The sequence below is a fragment of the Maudiozyma barnettii genome, assembly GCF_903064755.1.
Source record: "Maudiozyma barnettii strain CLIB 1767 genome assembly, contig: KABA2_06, whole genome shotgun sequence".
Classification (NCBI taxonomy): domain Eukaryota; kingdom Fungi; phylum Ascomycota; class Saccharomycetes; order Saccharomycetales; family Saccharomycetaceae; genus Maudiozyma; species Maudiozyma barnettii.
In genome coordinates, this window is record NW_024545243.1 from 505,319 (window position 1) to 524,235 (window position 18,917).

Here is an 18,917-nt window from a genome sequence, read left to right on the forward strand (position 1 = left end):
GCTGGAATTTAATATATACATATATTGATATTTATTACCTTATAAGAAACCCATCAGTTGAAGTAGATAATCAAAGAACAACGCATAAGAGAAATATAAACCTGTCTTGATATTCCCAGTAAATTCTTTCCAGCAATCATCTGGATTATCTAAATCTACTTTCCTAATCATAGTAAATACTCTATAGGCAAAGATAGACAGTCCACCAATAAAACCGGGGCCCATTATTAATCCACTATTGATACCTGCTAATGCATACATAGCAAATTGTGAAGTGGCCAAGACATTGCACACAGTCTTGGTGTTTTTACCCCAAGCTAAAGCTGTAGATTTAATACCTGCCTTTATATCGAATTTCTTATCCTGATGAGCATATATAGTATCATATATCATACACCAAAGATAAGATCCTACGTACAGAGGGATCATAGTAGACCAATCCATTATTCCCATTGCAGGGAACCCCAATAACGCACCCCAGTTAAAACAAGCACTCAGTGCAGCTTGTGGATAGTATGTAAATCTCTTGAATAAAGGATAAGTAAAGACAATAGGTAACGATGCTAAACCCAGCCACCAACAGTTAGCAGGCAGTTGTGCTAGAATACCCATCCCTACAGCGGTCTGAGCACCCAAAAACAATGAAGCGTTCCTAACTGAAACTCTTTTGGAAGCAATTGGTCGTTCCACAGATCTAATAACTTTATCATCAAGTTTTCTATCAAATATATCGTTGATTGTACAACCGGCACCTCTCATTATCAGGGCACCTACACCGAATAAACCTAACATCCAAGTCGTTTGCCCCAATGTTGCACTTGTTTCCATGGCACCCATAATAATAGCCCATGAACAAGGCAAATACAATAACCATGTACCTACAGGTTTTTCCAATCTCATCAATTCTGCATAAGGAATCCATTTTTTAGGTAACTTTGATACAAGAGGACCTAACCCCTTAAGTCTTTGTTCTTTCGCTAACGCTAGTTGCTCCTTTGAAAAAGTAGGTTTCAATTCATCTTTCTTAGACCAAGTACTATTCAATCTCGTTACGGGGCCCCTAATAAATATAGTTGCTAGAGACCCTTTACCTCTGTATTTCAGAATATTGATACTGAATTGGCCATTTGATATGCTTTTTGGAACAGCCTGTAACACATGTCTTGGAACACATAATCTCAACATCCTCTTCAAAAGAATGCCAAAATCAAAACGAGTTTAATTAATACCTACCAATTATCAGAAAACCACGTTCCCTTTCACAACAAGCCATTCCTATAGAGACTGATATACATCTCTATATCAGTCTATTTCCATTTAAACGATGTTCATCGCTAGTGTTATGCGGTTTGCAACAGGAAATTTTCGCCTTGCTCCGATACGTCCCTGTGGGTTCAAGAAAACAGCGATAATTAACAAACGAGCGAGAGATGCTTCGAGAGGGAGAGCCAAAGCTTCAGAATATATATATATATATATGAAAATGGTGATACCTGTTTCTGTCTCGATCGAATTCAACTACATTGGCACCTAGATTTTTCGGATATCGACCAATTCCATAACTGCTTAAGAAACAAAAGTAAAGCAAAAGAAAAATGACCGTATACGTTGCTTCTACTACTGCTCCCGTCAATATCGCAACTTTGAAGTACTGGGGAAAAAGAGATGCTAACTTGAACTTACCAACCAACTCTTCTATCTCCGTGACATTAGCTCAAGATGATCTTAGGACTTTAACTTCTGCAGCTACATCCGAGAGGTTTGAGAAGGACACCTTATGGTTGAACGGTAAAGAAGAATCACTAGCTAATAAAAGAACTCAAGACTGTTTGCAGGATTTACGTGACTTGAGACATCAATTGGAATCCCAAAACCCGTCTTTACCTAAATTATCTCAATGGAAACTGCATATTGTCTCTGAGAATAATTTCCCAACTGCTGCAGGTTTAGCATCTTCTGCCGCTGGGTTCGCTGCATTAGTAGTAGCTATCGCTAAACTATACAAGTTACCTCAAGATATGTCTGAATTGTCAAGAATTGCTCGTAAGGGTTCTGGTTCTGCCTGTAGATCGCTGTTCGGAGGTTTTGTTGCTTGGGAGATGGGTGATGCTGAAGATGGTTTGGACTCTATGGCTGTTGAAGTCTTACCATTAGAGGCTTGGCCTGAAATGAAGGCTGCCATCTTAGTTGTCAGCGACGTCAAGAAGGATACCTCATCCACTCAAGGTATGCAATTGACCGTTGCAACATCTGATCTATTTAAAGAAAGAGTTACTACAGTTGTTCCAAAACGTTTTGTAGAAATGAAAGAGGCTATTGTAAATCGCGATTTCACTAAATTTGCTGAAATGACTATGAAGGATTCGAATTCATTCCATGCCACTTGTCTAGATTCATATCCACCAATCTTCTATATTAATGACACTTCAAAGAAAGTTATAAGATTAGTACATTCCATTAATGCTTTTTTCAACGAAACTGTTGTTGCTTATACTTTCGACGCAGGTCCAAATGCAGTCCTGTATTATTTAGAAAAAAACGAGAATAAGTTATTTGCATTTTTATATAAACTGCTACATCAAGTTGATGGATGGGAACCAAAATATAATAAAGATCAATTGAATGGGTTTATTAATACTTTTGAAAATGAATACAAGGACAAGATTGAATTCTTTATCGATCCTGAATTATATCAAGGAATAACCAGAATTATATTAACTAGAGTTGGACCTGGTCCACAAGATTCCGAAAAATCTTTAATTGATCAATCTACTGGTTTACCAAAATAAGCTTCAATCAACAATTAATATCTTCTGTGCTTAATTAAAATAGTTGAGAATTTATATTCAATGTATGCTAATAAATAAATATATAAAACGTATTCCATAACTCCAAAGAAAATTTAAGCTATTCGTGATTCTATTATAAATTTTTTCAAATTGTTTTTCTTTATTTTAATATATAAGTTCATACATATATATATATATATATATATATTATTCTGTTGTTACAAGTTAATTACATTATACAATAACTAAGGATGAGTGTACTTCCTAATCGTATTGAAAAGATAATGAGAACAATACTCATCATCCTTGGTTAGCAATAAAAATATCTATCAGTTAGAGCGGCTAGATGGTAAAAAAAAGGTATGATACAAAGATCGATTATTCATCTAGTTATTCGTTTCTTTTGGTTTTGGTTTATTTATTTTTATTAGTTTTTCTTCTTCTTCATATTCAAACTTCGGATATTTTGTTTTGTTCATCATGACTGTTAGTTTTAGAGAATTTCCAGATTCTTGCCCTGCAATCACCACTACCAGTAGCAAAAACTTCATATTGTTCACCTAATGGTTTACCGTTAGCAACGGCAACCGATATGACAGAGTTTTTATGGCCTTGTAGCATTAGAAGTGGATTCCCTGTAGGTGTGTCCCAGAATAGAACACCACGATCTTTCGAACCTGATAGAATGTATTGATCATTTGCCGTTGTCGTTACTGATAATACGAAATCCTTATGTCCTACATATGTGACTTCACATGTACCATTTGTAGTCTTTGAAGTTTGGTTGGCATCAGCAGCGTTAGAGGTACCACTAGAATTACGAAGATTCCATAATTTTACAGTTCTATCAAGAGAACCTGAGACAACCTTGTTACCGTTTCTGGTAAATACGACACTGTAGACAGAATCCTTGTGTCCTGTGCCTAATTCATTTTCAGAATCTAGTCTCTCTACTAAGAAACCTGTTTCTGAATCCCATACTCTAACAGCACGATCTAGAGAACCAGCTGCAATATATTTACCATCGCCTGGAGAAACTGCCACAGTAGTAACACCATCTTCGATGGATAGAGTTAAAGAACATTGACCAGTCTTTAAATCCCACATTCTAACAGTTCTGTCACCAGAACCTGAAACTAATTTATCACCGGATGGGAAGTAATCCAAAGAGTAGACATCTTGGTCATGACCTTGTAGTACCATAACAATCTTGGCTTGAGCGATATCCCAAATTCTAATCAATCTATCTTCAGCACCAGTAGCAAGATATTTACCATCTGGAGAGAAACAAACTGAACGGATATACAGGTCAGCGGATGATGTATTACCATTACCAGAGCCAGTACTACCATTCTCTTCAGAGCTGGAAGTACCTGAGACAGGGTTCGCATTGTCATCCATTAACTTGGCAACCAATTCACCCGTGGAGACCTTGTAGACCTGGGTTGTCTTGTTACAACCAGTGGCTAAATATTCACCGTCGTTACTGAACTTAACACAACAAACAACGGAAGTGTGATCCAAAGAAAATAATAAATCAACATCAACAGAACGTGGTAAAGCTGGGTTATATAGAACATAGTAATCTTCTGCTTGCTTCTTCAAGTTATCAGGTACTTGTTGAGAGTCTAAATCTAACAAAAATGGTGGAATTGGTTTAACTTGACTAGCTCTTTGGTCATATGGGACTAAATAATGATCATTACTGGTTGGTTTAGGTTCTTCCGGTTTGATTTCCTTTTCAGTCTTGGTTTCTGGAGCTGTTGCTTCGGTCTTATCAACGGTAGAAGTTGGAGATGTACTGTCACCAGTCACCACGGGAACAATTGAAGGCATAGTTGGTGTAGCTGTTGATTGGCTGGATTCAGTTGTAGTGATCGGTGGGATTGGAGCAGGAGCGATCTTAGAAGCTTCTTGGTCATTAGTTTGTGGTTGTTGTAATTGTGAACCCAATGCGCTAATCAAGGGAGCTAAAGTTGGGCCATTACCTTGACCTTGGTTTAAAGGACGGATAACTTCAGGTGCCTTAGCAGCACCAATGTTGGTAGCTGGTAACTGAACTCCATGTGCATCAGGTGCGACTGACTGAACTTGAGGTAATTGAGTTTGAGATTGAACCTGAGGTAGTTGAGGAACTTGAGGTTGGACAGGGAGTTGTTGTGGCTGTGATGGAGCTGGTTGTTGCTGAGGTTGCTGAGGTTGCAATTGTTGTTGTTGACTTAATGTTGCAATCTGTTGATCTTTTTGTGAGATTTCTAATTTCAATCTATTTATTTCCTCTTGGTAAGAATCTTTTAACTTTCTATGAGACAATTCTAATTCATATACAGTATTTCTAATTTGTTGCATTTCTGCTAGATTTTGATTTATCTTATAATCAAAATCCTTTTGATTTTGTAGACGGTAAGAGTTAGCCTCCTGAGAGACATTATTGAACTCTTGTCTGATACTTTCCAGGAGTTCGTTCAATTTACCTTGAGAGTCAGTAATAGATGTAGCCATTGTTTTTATATCACGTTTATTTTAATAACAATATTGCACGCTTTTAAATCGACTTAAATTAGAATTTACTTGTTTTTTGAATCTTGAAGTTTAGATATTATAGCTGTTCTTTAGTTTATATCAAAGGTGTAAATATAATTATCTAACTAAAACAGTTGGTTTCGGAAATCCTCAAAGTTTTTAAATTTTTCCTACTTTGTTTTCTGTCAAAATCAATAACGTCAAGTCAATAGTTTTAAGAACTGTTGTTTTGTCTTGTTTGTTTGTTGTTGTTTTAATAAAGTAGATGTTTTAATAGGAGGAACAACAAAGAAATAACTTGGTTATAATATGCTTATTTTCACGCCAAATAAAAAAATAATAATAATAAAAAAAGAGATATAAGTCTTATTAAAGGTAATAAATGTGTGTAAACAACCTGATATAAATAAATTGAAATTGTTATAAACTTATTCGTTAACAACTTTTAGTTTGTTATTTGGAATAAAAGTTATTGAGGAGTGATAAACAACGATTATGATATCTGTTATTTTTAAATTTAACAAGAAGGAAAAAAATAAGAGAAGGAGAGAGAAAGAAAAAAATATACAAAAATGTGAATTATACCAAAATTTAGGATTAACTGGGGGATTACTTTTTTTACGTTGTTTTGTTTTGATTATTATCTTCCTGTCTAAATTAAATTTATTTCGGGAATTTTTCAAAATTATTTTTTTCTTTTCTGTATCTGCAGTTCGTTGCTGATATTTTGTTTCGTTTTATGGTAGCTACGTTATTAAACAGGTGAAGCAAATAAAAAAAAAGTGTAGTTATTTTACCTTTTGGGATTAACGCAGTAATACAGGAAGAAGAAACAAAAAATACAGAAAATAAAAAAAAAAAAAAGAAGAACGCAACAACTAAGAAAGAAAAAAAAATCAAAGAATACACATACAGAAACGGGGTATATGGAATGAGAATTGGAAATAAGTGAAAAAAGGAGAGATTAAAAGCGGATGGAGCAAACGGGAAAAGATTCGTCAACTAAAAGTCAAAACAAAACAAAGAATAAGCGTTAGTTCCTCTTTGTCTATCTAAATTGATGGAAAAGCAAAATAATAATAATGGCAAAGAATAGACCACATAGGAATAACTTTAATTTTAATGCAGTTTTGGAAAATGTAAAATCATTGAACACGGAGGTAAAGCCGTCCCCTTAACTGCGTCAAATGCTTAACAAATCAAATACTCTAAAAAAATATAAAGAGACAGAGTAACTTGGAACAAATGAACAAATCAGACAAGTAAAATTGACCATACAATGCACACGTAATAATAGCAACCTTACATTTAGGATGTTCCCTTTTCATTGAACGACAAAAAAAAAATATCACAGGTGCAGAAAAAGAAAAGAGCATCCTTTGAAAATTTCAACCAAAAATTAAAACATAAATAAATAAACAGAGAATTTACGTTGCTGTTGATATATTTCTGTTTTTAATCTTATAGATGAACAATAAATCGACAGGAAACGGAGCAGCAAAAAAGAAAAGAAAAGTGGGAAACAACAAAAAATAAAGAGATTATCACTCAGCTTTGTCACAATGATTCAAATGGAAAAAAAAGCAAATAAAAAGAACTTACGTGGCAACGGATACTTCATGCAGCAATAGAAATTACTCACCTTATAGTATTCTTACCATGTGGTTTAAAAAAAACATATGGAAAAAATAATAAATAAAACATCTTGTACGATCTATTGTCTCTGTATTTGTAAATTTTACCGGGAACCAATAAATGGATGAATCCTTCCTTATATTAATTTCTCTGAAGGAAATTCCTAAGCCCGGCTAACAAAATTCAAAAACTTTTGGGGAAAAGGCGGCGGCCCTTTTTCGTAAATAGCGATTCAATCTAAAACAGAACCCTAATTTTACTATTAGTGAATATTTGAAGGGTAAACCCTAATTGTTCCATCTTGAAGTTGGAAAGCAGCAGAGCAAAAACAGATTTTAATTTTTCGCCTGTTTTTCTAGTGAAAGCGGCAAAATCCAATATTGGACGAGTCCCATATACTTATACAAATCAGCATTGTTTCATAATCTAATAAAAATAGCCGCTGAGGGCTCAGTGGCAAATTGAGTATAATATGTACCAATAAAAACTGAAGGTTCATAAACGAAAAAGTACATTCGACTGGGAGATGAATAAGAATTCCTTGCAATAATAGAATTTGAAAATAGAATTTGAAAATAGTTTCAGACAACAATTCTGTGCTTTAGTAAATTTAGTTAAACATACTTTTACTATTCTTATTAGTCTTAGAATAATAAATTACTTCTTTTTAAAAGAAAAAGTGGTTGTTTTTCTCAAAAGAAGTTAACCACATAACTATAATTAACATCTCCCAGGTCTACTACCCATGATCGATATTCCCTTGCATTTCAAACCTTATAATTAACCACTTTATGAACTTATTGTTATGAGTTGAAACTTCTTAACAATGTGAGAGAAAACGAAATCCTGAACTGTTTTTTGAGGTTTTTGTTGTTTAATTCTATCTCCCTTCCCAGAAACAAATTTGAGGTCATCACTCTTTCCGCGTTCGGGTATCCCTCGTACTTTCTCTCCAAATATATATTTTTTTTTTCTTCCTCTTAATTGGAAACGTCACAGTGCCCATAAAGTGATGAAAGGCTCTCGATGATACGCAAACTGTTAAAAGAATCAGAGATTCAAATGAAAAACTGATACATCTTGCCATTGTGGGTTTAGGAAGTAAAACGAATACCTATGTAAATTACCTAATCAGTACATTTACTAGAATCGTTTCATAATACCGAAATTAGAAAATATTCTAAACTAAAATGTTTATGACTGTAACGTCTTTTTTTTTGTAATGTTTTGTATCTAATTGTCATATATATATATAGAGAGAGAGAGAGAAAGCAAAAAGGAGGTTGTTTTGAACTCATATAAATTAGTTATATTTGTTTTATTCTTTTAATAACTTGTTTGTATTGTTTATCATTTTCACATAAGATATCATATCTTCAGAAACCGAATACAAAATTAATAAAATAAAAGTAAAAATGAAATTGTCAAGTATATTTTTAATATTATTCGCTAGTTTTGCAGTTGCTTCTGGGCAAATAATATCCACTACTAAGATAACTTCTTCTGTCACATCCACATTTTGTAGATCATGTAAGACTGCTACAATTGAAAAATATGATTTACCTTCATCTTCTACTACCTCAATTGTCACCCAATCATCTACCTCAATTGTTACCCAATCATCAACCTCTATAATTACTTCTGAGTTTTGTCCAATGTGTGTCACATCAACTATTCCTTTATCATCAACTGCAATGGCCTCCTCATCCAACCCAACTTATTCCTCAATTGATTCTACATTTTCTAGTTCTAGTTCTATTACCTCACTAGTAACATCAACTGTTACCATTTCCATCGAGTCATGTTCTGACAATAAATGTTCATCATCTAGTGTAGCTTCCTCCTCTTCTTCTTCTTCTTCTTCTTCTTCAAGTATTCCATCTTCCTCATCGATTTATTCTTCCTCTTCCTCTTCTTCAAGCATTCCATATTCCTCATTGGTACCATCCTCATTAGTATCTTCCTCCTCTATTGCTTCTTCTAGCTCGACAATTGACATCTTTTCCTCTGCCATATCCACTGAAACTACTTCTCCTTCAAAACCTTACTCAGATAGTACCTTTTATTCTCCATCGACTACTGAAGTTGTTACATCTTCATCTTCGCAGCCCCAACTGAATAGTAGTGTTATTAGCTCCACACCTTCGTCTACTACATCTATTCCAGTAATATCAGTAAAGATAAAAACTACTGAATCGACTTTGTTATCAACTACTACATCTACTGTTTGTCCTTCATGTAATGTAACAACTCCTAGTTTAGTATCTACTGTTACTACCCCATCATTAACAATAACCACCAAGTCGTCTGTCTCCACAGTTACTACCCCATTATCATCCACTCAAATTAGTAGCGACATAACTACAGGAAACACTGTAACAACCACCACTTCTGTCGAAACTTTCATAGAAACCACAACATCTAGTAAACCAGAGGAAATTGTCACTAAATCAGTTCCAACTTCAAGTAATGAAGACTTATGTCCTGGCTGTATTAAGACAACAACACTCACTGAAGAGACTTCCTCTACTCATAGAAGCACTGTTCCTACAGTTGGTAAAGAAATACAATCCACCTCTCATTCTTCCAAATTAACTACACCTGTTACCTCACCATCTGTACCAACCTTAGTGGAGCAAACCACAACTTCTCAGTCAAATACACAAACTTCGCAATATATTAGTGTCTTTGAAGGTGATGCCACTATGCTAGGGTATTCCTTCACAGCTCTAATCGCATGGATATTTATTATTCCGCTATAATAAAAAATATACATTAGTGTATATATTTATTTCTCTTATATGTAATTCTTGTTCGTTTACTAAATGGGAACGTCTCTTTATACACGATTTAATAATAAATATATAAAACACTTTATAATTCATCCTATTCGATTTCATTGATATATTAATTGTGACATCCATTATTTAGCGGATTTATTCATTATGTTTTTTTACTTTCGCTGTGCATATTCGGACATCACGAATAATCTCGGAGGTTTGTCGTCTATGTTTTTTCATTGGCTTTCGCTTTCTAGATTTTCGAAGGGATAATAAATAAAAGAATAAACAGTTCAAGATGAATGAAAAGATCTTAGAAAAAAATTAAGAATTGGTAGGAAGGTTAGAACCACTGAAAGATAAGAAGCAGTACTATTACTAGTTTTAATATAAAATTATTGAGTAATCTGGAATTGAACAAGAATTTTATAGGACTTCTACATGATGTTTTCACGAAATAGAACCAACGGCAGTTGGAACGTGATAAGGGTTTCGTTACAAAGGTTTTACACAACAAACAGGGGATCTTATTTCAAATTATTGAAATTCAGGCTAAGAGACACTGAGTCAAATTATATAAGAAGTCTCAAGCGCAATACAACTTCGATGGTATCAGTCTTACGGAATGGTAACCATCTGCACTCATCATTAAATAAAGGATTTGGGAACACATTATGGCGTTATTTCAATTCTCCATTCAATGTAGTTTTCATGACTACTAATATATTTGCATTTGCTGGTATTGTAGCATTTAGTACATTGATTGATATCCGTCATCTTCATAATTTTACGAAAATTGAAAATAGTCATCATCAATATGATCAAGAACATCAATTATACACACCAGACAATTATGTCTTGGCTAGCCCAAGTAATGTAAGGAAACATATGTATCCGATGATGACTACCTTGATACCAAATAGTCTCACAGTCCCAGAGATACCTATTAATATAACCGACGAAGAGATTGTTTCAACACCAAAATCTCAGGATAAAACTTTAGAGATGTTACAGAGAAAAGTGACTGAAAAGACTCAAGAGCTTGAAGATATGGAGGTTGATACACCATTCCACACTTATAATGTTGAAGATATTGAGATAAATAGTAAAAACAAAAGAGTAGTGGATTATAACTCAGCCAAAATCAAAGCAGATTTGTTCAACATGTTATACTCTTTTAAAATATATGAAGATGTTATTGTTGATACGCAAGCTAATAAACATCACCAAAAATTGTGGTTTGAAGAACTTCTACACTTCAGAAACAAACATAAGGATGTATTAGCGACCGGTTCTTCCAAAATAGACCCATCCTTCAGACCTACAGTGACAAATTTTTATGATGCATGGAGAACTACATATCAAAAGATGGAACCTCGAGGTGGTGACTTGATTGAAAATTTTACATTGCCTAATTGGTCACAATACCCATACTCACTTAAAGATTCGTGTAATAAGTTGTATGAAAATAAAATGGGTGGAATTGATGATTTCAAATCTTTTTATGATAGCATCAAGTCCAATAAATTTAAGAAATTAATCAGAATGTGGTACTATGATAATTATAAACTGATCAAATGTCGTCAATCGAATGATACCAATGTCATGGCTCAAAGAGAAGAATTTTATAATGAATTGTTGAAAGATTCTCTTCATGATCCTCCCACATTTGTCAAATACGCATCAATAGTATTGAATCCGCATAATCCTCGTAAAGATATCCTCTTCAGCAAGATAAACCCGGATGATAATCAAGCAACACAACAACGACAGCATACAAATAATATTCCAGTGGTACAGGTAGAGACAGTATTAAACATTCTTCAAGGATACCTGACTTTGCAACAAGAAAAGAAAAGAACTAAGATTTTAAATTATAACAATACGTATTTGCGCATTGTACATATGATTAAAGAGAATGGATACTTGACTGACGAAGGCAAGATTGGAATCCAGTTATGTCCCGATGATCAGGTAATTTATTCGCATCGGAAGTGGCTCTCTAAGAATAGGCAGGATCCTAAACTGTATGATCGATTGGGGAAGGATCCCCATATATTACAGTTATTAAGCCAGATAACAACGTAATGATCGGTATCAAAAAATAAATACAACAACACACACACACACACACACACACACATATATATATATATAAACATAAATATTCCCAACACCCGGATAATCCAAATTATTTATTCTATTATTTTTCAAATAACCTCTTGTTATACAGTCTTTGTTCTATGTAATCTTGAAGGGCTTTTCTTCCTCTCAGTCTCCGTAGTGCGAAAAAGACGAGTTTTGCATATTAAATAATATTTTAAAATGAAAAAAAAATTTTCAATATTAAAAGAGCAAAAGAGAGAGATGCCCATCACCAGAACATCAACAGTTAATATAAAATAGTAAACAAGACACATATAAACATACATATATACTACCTGATATGAAATTCCTTACTACCAATTTTCTAAAGTGTTCTGTTCAATCGTGTGATACTAGTAACGATAACTTCCCATTGGCTTACGATGGTTCCAAATGTCAACTGGAACAAGATGAAAGTATCGAATTCAATCCAGAATTCCTAGTGAATGTGCTGGACCGTGTAGAATGGCCAGCTGTACTACAGGTTGCCTCAGATCTAGGAAATACGTCACTACCTCCAAATAAACCTGTCTTTGAAGATAATAACGCATTGACCGAGGATGACATGGCTATCCTAAGAGACCTACATACATTATTGATCCAGACATCAATAGTAGAAGGTGAAATGAAGTGTAAGAATTGCGGACACACTTATTATATTAAAAATAGCATCCCAAATCTGTTGCTACCACCACATTTGGTATAACCCTTCAAGATAACTCATCAATCTTCGAATAGATATATATTATATAAATATATTAAACATCTGCATATATAAGACTTATTTACAGTTAATGTATAATACCATACACTAGTAACTCATTATTACCCTATGGAGGAATCAAATTATATTATTACACTTTCGCCACTTTAAAGGCTCTAACCTTCATTAAATTGGGCAAATATATATTATCACATCCATATATCTTCTCAATACTGTTTGTAAATAATAGATGATTGATTCCCTCCCTTCACACGTTGTTAATTGATTGATGCTGTCCCTTCTCTCTCCCTCTTTAACATTGTCTTCGCCCTGTTTTTTGTTCTCGGGGCATGGAACGAGGGAGTTTTTGAAGGATTCATGAATTACGAGAAGTGGAAGACGTTTTTGACAATCGTTAGTTGAAATTTTTATTTTATAGTGTGGAAGGGGTGTTAAAGTGGAGTTCTATTATCATAATTGTATTTATTTTTGGTAGAAGTGGCATCTCATTAAACTACCGGTATATTATTTCATTGTCACATTTAACCCTGTATAGACCGTACTCTATTCAGTTTTGTTTCTTCCTTTTTTATTTTTAGCTTACATTAAAAAAGTTGATAGGTTGAACAAGAATAGGATTAGCTACTGATATATTGTTTACTTTACAAGCACGGATAACTATTTACATTTGCGTGTATTTAGTATAATCTGAGAAGAAATCCCTATTGATTTACTATAATTTTTGTTTTTTACATTCTATCATCTTTATTATATTTGGCGTATAGATAAAGTTTAATTCCTGAACATTCTTTCACGGATATATAGATTCAATATAATACCCCAAACATATCCCGTTATATTATACATTCCTAAATTGTAGTACGAATATTTTTTCCATATTTGAAATCCGTTTATTTGTTTTTAATTACTGTTATATTAACCCTTTTATTAGATCTTTATTTATTTTATTTTATTATTATTATTATTATTATTATTATTTCTTTATCATGACGGATAATCAACAGCAGACTCTAGAACAACCAACTTCATTTAGTGAAAGAAGTAGAAGTGTTTCCTTTTCGAAATTACTTTCAAAATCATGGAGATGGAACAGTAATTCTACTGGTAATGGTAGCACACAGGGATCTACATCATCTCATGATAATTCCCCATCCCAATCAAATGTAAAATTAACAGAAATGGGGGAACCTAAAAATTTATTACCTGAAACTATAGTCACACCAGCAGATCCAGATATGAGTTCCAGATTCTCCAAATTCAAAAGTATATTTCAAAGTAATAATACTAGTCCGGCTAATTATACTAGTACTGCATCCAAAAACAGTAGTAAACAACCGGACACTTTACAAATAGAAACTAAGGAGAAGAAGTTGTCAAATATGATAACTGAACCACAGTCACCTGTTCTTCGTTCCCCAATGCATGCACATCTTGAAGCACATTACCACCCTTATACATCTCCTACTTCAAAATCTAATCCTCGTTCTCCAATGAGTGAACCATTGAATCAGGAATCTTCATATCAACAACAAAATTTAGTCAATAACGATAATAATATTAATAGTGGTAGTAGAAAACGTTCACCATCTGCACCAGTACTACCAAAATCCCACGATATCAGTGTTATTGATAATGATACATATAATTCTTTTTCAATGAATTCTGGGTATCTACCGCCAGCAGCCTTATCTTCTACTTCAACGACGTCTTCACCATATCAAACGAGAAATTTGAGTAACATATCATTGAATGATATCAAGGAGGATGAACAAGTCAATAAATTTAATCAATATAAGTCTCCATTACGCAAGGGAAGTAGTGGTCCAATTCAGAAGATAGTGTCTCCTCTTAAGACAGTTTCCCAAGGTGGAAGCCCTAATGAGAGCCAGGAGAATATACAACCGTTTCCATCTATTATTGTGGGATTGACAGATGAAGAGATGGATGAACCTCAAGACGAAAGTATCCTTCGTAATGAAATAAAGACACCACAATTGGGATCACCTATAAAGGAAAATAAGAAGCTTCTAATTGGTGGTAATAAAGAGATTACAGATATTACGATACTAGATTTTCAACCAACAGAACCCCCAAAGGTATTTGGCGATAAAGAGCCAAAGAGATCCCAACGGTTAAGGACAAAATCATTTAGTAATAAATTCAAAGATATAACTGTTAGTCCCAAGTCGTTTGAGAAAGTTAGATTATTAGGTCAAGGTGATGTTGGTAAAGTTTTCCTTGTCAAGCAAAAGAATACTAATAGATTATATGCATTGAAAGTGTTTAGCAAATCCCAAATGATAAAGAGGAATAAAGTTAAAAGGGTATTAGTTGAACAAGATATTCTAGCAACTAGTAATCACCCATTTATTGTAACATTATATCATTCATTTCAATCAGAAGATTATCTTTACCTATGTATGGAGTATTGTATGGGAGGCGAATTTTTTAGGGCATTGCAAACAAGAAAGAGTAAATGTATCTGTGAGGATGATGCGAGATTTTATACCAGTGAGGTTACAGCAGCTCTGGAATATTTACACCTATTGGGTTTTATCTATAGAGATTTAAAACCTGAAAATATTTTATTGCATAGATCCGGTCATATTATGCTTTCTGACTTCGATCTTTCTATTCAAACGCAGGATGCCAAAAATTTTAAGATAAAATCGCCAATGATAACCTCTGGACATAACCAGTCGGCAATGATAGATACAAAGATTTTCTCAGACGGTTTTAGAACTAATTCTTTTGTTGGTACCGAAGAATATATTGCCCCTGAAGTGATTCGTGGTAATGGACATACAGCCGCAGTGGATTGGTGGACACTTGGTATATTAATATACGAAATGTTATTTGGAATGACGCCATTCAAGGGAGCAGACACCAATAAGACATTCTCTAACATTTTGAAAAATGATATAACATTCCCAAATAATAACGATATTTCCAGGCATTGTAAGGATTTGATAAAAAAACTATTATGTAAGAATGAATCAAAAAGATTGGGGTGTAAAATGGGTGCAGCTGATATTAAGAGACATCCATTTTTTAAGAAAGTCCAATGGTCATTTTTAAGGAACCAAGAACCACCACTAATACCAAAGTTAACTGAAAATGGATTTGATTTTGTTGCAACATCTGCAAAGAATAAGAAAATAAAAAATATGCCATCAAAGAAGTCACAAGATGGTACAAACACTGATAAACCAAATGATGAGTCTAAGATTGACTACAGCAAAATTGACATATCATTACTATCGCTAGAGGATCAAGAAAAGGTTATGTTTGATGAGCCTGTTGCTAACGATGACGAAGTACCGGAAGATGATCCATTCCATAATTTCAATTCGATGAGTTTGATGGAAAAGGATAACGATTCTATGATATATGGTGATAATAATTCGTATGGTAAGATTGCATATACGCCGAACTCTAACCGTTCTAGGAGTAACAGTCATCGGGCCTTTTTTAAGAAATAAGAGCGATGATTTTATTCTAGAGATGACAAGCTTTATAAATATACGTCCTACATATGTATATAAATACCCTAATGAACCCTTCTTTTATGTTAATAATAAACTCACTCTGATTCACTAGCTCAAAACTGAGTATATATCACAATATGTATGCTTTTCTTTGAATTTGTTTTTTCTTTAATTGTTCTATCACTTTAATCATACAGTCCTCGAAGAAATCAATAATAGGAAATGAAGGAAATAATTATTTAAGCCGGCACAGTATGAGTCGGGCTTAGTCAAAGGTGACAAGCGTGATGATATTTGTATCAATAGAAAACATCCTAGATTAATTTAAACTAAGATTAGATATATCAGCATTCAAGAAACCATATAAGGCAGTAACTTAGAGTGACACACACACACACATACATACATTTTCTCTCTCTCTCTCTCTCTCTCTCTCTCTCTGTGTCTCTCTCCCATATATCATTTATAGACGATGGCTCCCGGATTCTGGAAGAATCTAACAGGAAAAGGGACTACATCCAGGCGACCACTCAACACATCATTTCGTCAACAAAGACTTCGAGCATGGCAACCAACGTTATCCCCTCAGAATACCCTCCCTATGCTTGTCGTTCTTATAACGATATTTGTACCCATAGGGATCGGACTTCTTATTAGTGCGATCAACGTACAGGATATAACGATACGGTATGATACCTGTCAAAAAATAGCTAACCAGAATGCATTTTCTACTATTCCAAAACAATACGTTAGTACTCATTTTAAGACACAGTTGGGGTATCAACCTAAATGGATGCTCATAATTAGCAATGATGCCACCGATGAAGCTCCAATATGCAGGTTAAATTTCCAAATACCAAACATTTTAAATTCACCCATATATATATATTACAAATTGACAAATTTTTATCAGAACCATCGTGTATACATAGAATCTTATGATTTAGACCAGCTAAAAGGGTCTGCCGTTAATTTGAGTACTTTAGACAAGAACTGTAAACCTCTCAATAAAGATAATACTACGGGAAAAATAATCTATCCATGTGGACTGGTCGCAAACTCTTTATTCAATGATACATTTGAGTCCAGATTAAGAGGAACCAGTGGTACAGAAGATTTTATTCTAACGAATAATAATACTGCTGGATCAACTGATAAACGCAGATATAAGATGACGGAATATAGCGCTTCTGACATAGTCCCGCCGCCTAATTGGGCCAAACGATTCCCAGATGGTTACAACGAAACTAACATACCTAATTTACATACCTGGCAAGAATTTCAAGTATGGATGAGGAACGCAGCATTACCGACATTCTATAAGAAAATATTGCAAAATGAATCATCTGCATTGCCAAATGGAGATTATTCGATAGATATTACGTTAAACTATCCAGTGTATTCGTTTAATGGTACAAAGACATTTGTTCTAACAACTAATAGTGTAGTAGGAGCAAAAAATATATGGCTTGGGATTGTGTATTTAATAGTAGCAGGTATATGTGTCTTGTTTTCGCTGATTTTCTTGCTGAATATCATATTCCAGACAAAAAAATTAGAGGATCATCAATATCTGAATAATGTTCCTAGTGAATCGCTAATTGGCCTGCAAGAACCTAGAAGTTTTGGAGTCGACACTATTCATTCTACTTCAGGGATAAACAATGATCAGAAAAATATGAGATTCCCTGTCAGAGAAATCCTGTAAGGTATTTTAAATATCTTTATCGTGAGGCCATTTTTACCCTCCATACGTAATATTTTGCATTTCTGACAATTATTTATGAAAACGAGATATATAAAGCATATATTATATTTTCTCATTATTATTTACTCTATATCATGTGTATTAGGTCAATTTATAGGTTATATACGTCAATAGTTGTCTGTGAGGATTATCTTAGAGATAAGTTTGTATTATTATGTTCTTGTCTTTCTGCGTAATCTTTCAGTCATTAGCAATGATGATTGCGATGTAAGTTCTGGTCTAGTATTTTCTTGGTTCCCTGTATTACCAGAAGCTTGCGACCAGCTTGGTCTTCCTAAACGATTTATACGTCCCGATGAAGATCTTGATGGAATGTTGTTGTCAGTACTACTTACGGATGTTGTGCTGCTGTCTTTAGCATAGCTTTCGGGACTCTCGGAGTTATATATACCCTGGAATGCATCACTAGGTCTTGAACGTCTTTCATAGCTAACAGATTTTCGTTGAGGATCCTGGGTTTGTGAAACTGACTCCGTCACAGATGTTGCAGCTCTCCTCAATGAAGTAAAACCTGACGGATATTGTTCTTTTTTCACTTGCTTCTCGTGTACCCTTTGTTGTTTTTCTAAATGTTCTGTCTGCTTCTTTAAAATCTTTTGTTCGTTTGGTAAGTCTTCCTTATGACCTAACCATGAGGGGAATCCTGTGAATGGTTCCTGGTTCTTGTAGTGTTTTACAAGTGCTTTGTGCACTATGGTTGATGTTGGTGAGTCGCCGTCCAATTCAGGTTTCACTGACAGTTGAGAAAATGAAGATGATATAGATTTTGTAGAAGTTTTGAATTTATTCCAGAAATTTCCAGATTCTCCATGGACTGCCGTAGACATTTTTGATGAATATATTGTATGGAAACGTAAAGTAATTTTTCGAAGATTATTTGACTTTTAGCAATTTAATCTTGAAGTATAATAACATAAATAGAATAGAAGCCTACTGTATTGTTTTATATATGTTGCATTAAAAATGCACTTTAGGTTATGTTCGATCTTAGGTTTGTTTCGAAGTGTTAAGTATTTGATGTACCTTTAGAAGAGAAACTGTCAACGTCATAACATGACTAGTTTA

General features: G+C 34.0%; 9 protein-coding genes across 9 annotated transcripts; 6 read left to right on the forward strand and 3 right to left on the reverse strand.

Annotated features, from left to right (window-relative positions):
• Positions 1 to 39: 39 nt before the first annotated feature.
• On the reverse strand, positions 40 to 1,185 carry COQ2 (4-hydroxybenzoate octaprenyltransferase; the record flags this gene model as incomplete). Its single annotated transcript, XM_041551339.1, has 1 exon — positions 40 to 1,185. The coding sequence occupies one exon, from the start codon at positions 1,183 to 1,185 to the stop codon at positions 40 to 42; it is 1,146 nt and encodes a 381-aa protein (XP_041407273.1).
• A 410-nt stretch (positions 1,186 to 1,595) lies between these two features.
• On the forward strand, positions 1,596 to 2,789 carry MVD1 (diphosphomevalonate decarboxylase MVD1; the record flags this gene model as incomplete). Its single annotated transcript, XM_041551340.1, has 1 exon — positions 1,596 to 2,789. The coding sequence occupies one exon, from the start codon at positions 1,596 to 1,598 to the stop codon at positions 2,787 to 2,789; it is 1,194 nt and encodes a 397-aa protein (XP_041407274.1).
• A 450-nt stretch (positions 2,790 to 3,239) lies between these two features.
• Positions 3,240 to 5,291, reverse strand: KABA2_06S05236 (uncharacterized protein; the record flags this gene model as incomplete). The annotated part of the gene is made up of 1 exon (XM_041551341.1): positions 3,240 to 5,291. The coding sequence occupies one exon, from the start codon at positions 5,289 to 5,291 to the stop codon at positions 3,240 to 3,242; it is 2,052 nt and encodes a 683-aa protein (XP_041407275.1).
• A 3,071-nt stretch (positions 5,292 to 8,362) lies between these two features.
• Positions 8,363 to 9,709, forward strand: AGA1 (Aga1p; the record flags this gene model as incomplete). The annotated part of the gene is made up of 1 exon (XM_041551342.1): positions 8,363 to 9,709. One exon carries the CDS (start codon positions 8,363 to 8,365, stop codon positions 9,707 to 9,709), a length of 1,347 nt encoding a protein of 448 aa, XP_041407276.1.
• Positions 9,710 to 10,171: 462 nt separating this feature from the next.
• PET494 (Pet494p) lies at positions 10,172 to 11,815 on the forward strand (the record flags this gene model as incomplete). The annotated part of the gene is made up of 1 exon (XM_041551343.1): positions 10,172 to 11,815. One exon carries the CDS (start codon positions 10,172 to 10,174, stop codon positions 11,813 to 11,815), a length of 1,644 nt encoding a protein of 547 aa, XP_041407277.1.
• Positions 11,816 to 12,173: 358 nt separating this feature from the next.
• TRM112 (RNA methylation protein TRM112) lies at positions 12,174 to 12,578 on the forward strand (the record flags this gene model as incomplete). Its single annotated transcript, XM_041551344.1, has 1 exon — positions 12,174 to 12,578. One exon carries the CDS (start codon positions 12,174 to 12,176, stop codon positions 12,576 to 12,578), a length of 405 nt encoding a protein of 134 aa, XP_041407278.1.
• A 1,004-nt stretch (positions 12,579 to 13,582) lies between these two features.
• Positions 13,583 to 16,078, forward strand: FPK1 (serine/threonine protein kinase FPK1; the record flags this gene model as incomplete). Its single annotated transcript, XM_041551345.1, has 1 exon — positions 13,583 to 16,078. The coding sequence occupies one exon, from the start codon at positions 13,583 to 13,585 to the stop codon at positions 16,076 to 16,078; it is 2,496 nt and encodes an 831-aa protein (XP_041407279.1).
• A 478-nt stretch (positions 16,079 to 16,556) lies between these two features.
• Positions 16,557 to 17,792, forward strand: KABA2_06S05346 (putative aminophospholipid translocase regulatory protein; the record flags this gene model as incomplete). The annotated part of the gene is made up of 1 exon (XM_041551346.1): positions 16,557 to 17,792. One exon carries the CDS (start codon positions 16,557 to 16,559, stop codon positions 17,790 to 17,792), a length of 1,236 nt encoding a protein of 411 aa, XP_041407280.1.
• A 212-nt stretch (positions 17,793 to 18,004) lies between these two features.
• MSO1 (Mso1p) lies at positions 18,005 to 18,679 on the reverse strand (the record flags this gene model as incomplete). The annotated part of the gene is made up of 1 exon (XM_041551347.1): positions 18,005 to 18,679. The coding sequence occupies one exon, from the start codon at positions 18,677 to 18,679 to the stop codon at positions 18,005 to 18,007; it is 675 nt and encodes a 224-aa protein (XP_041407281.1).
• Positions 18,680 to 18,917: the final 238 nt, after the last annotated feature.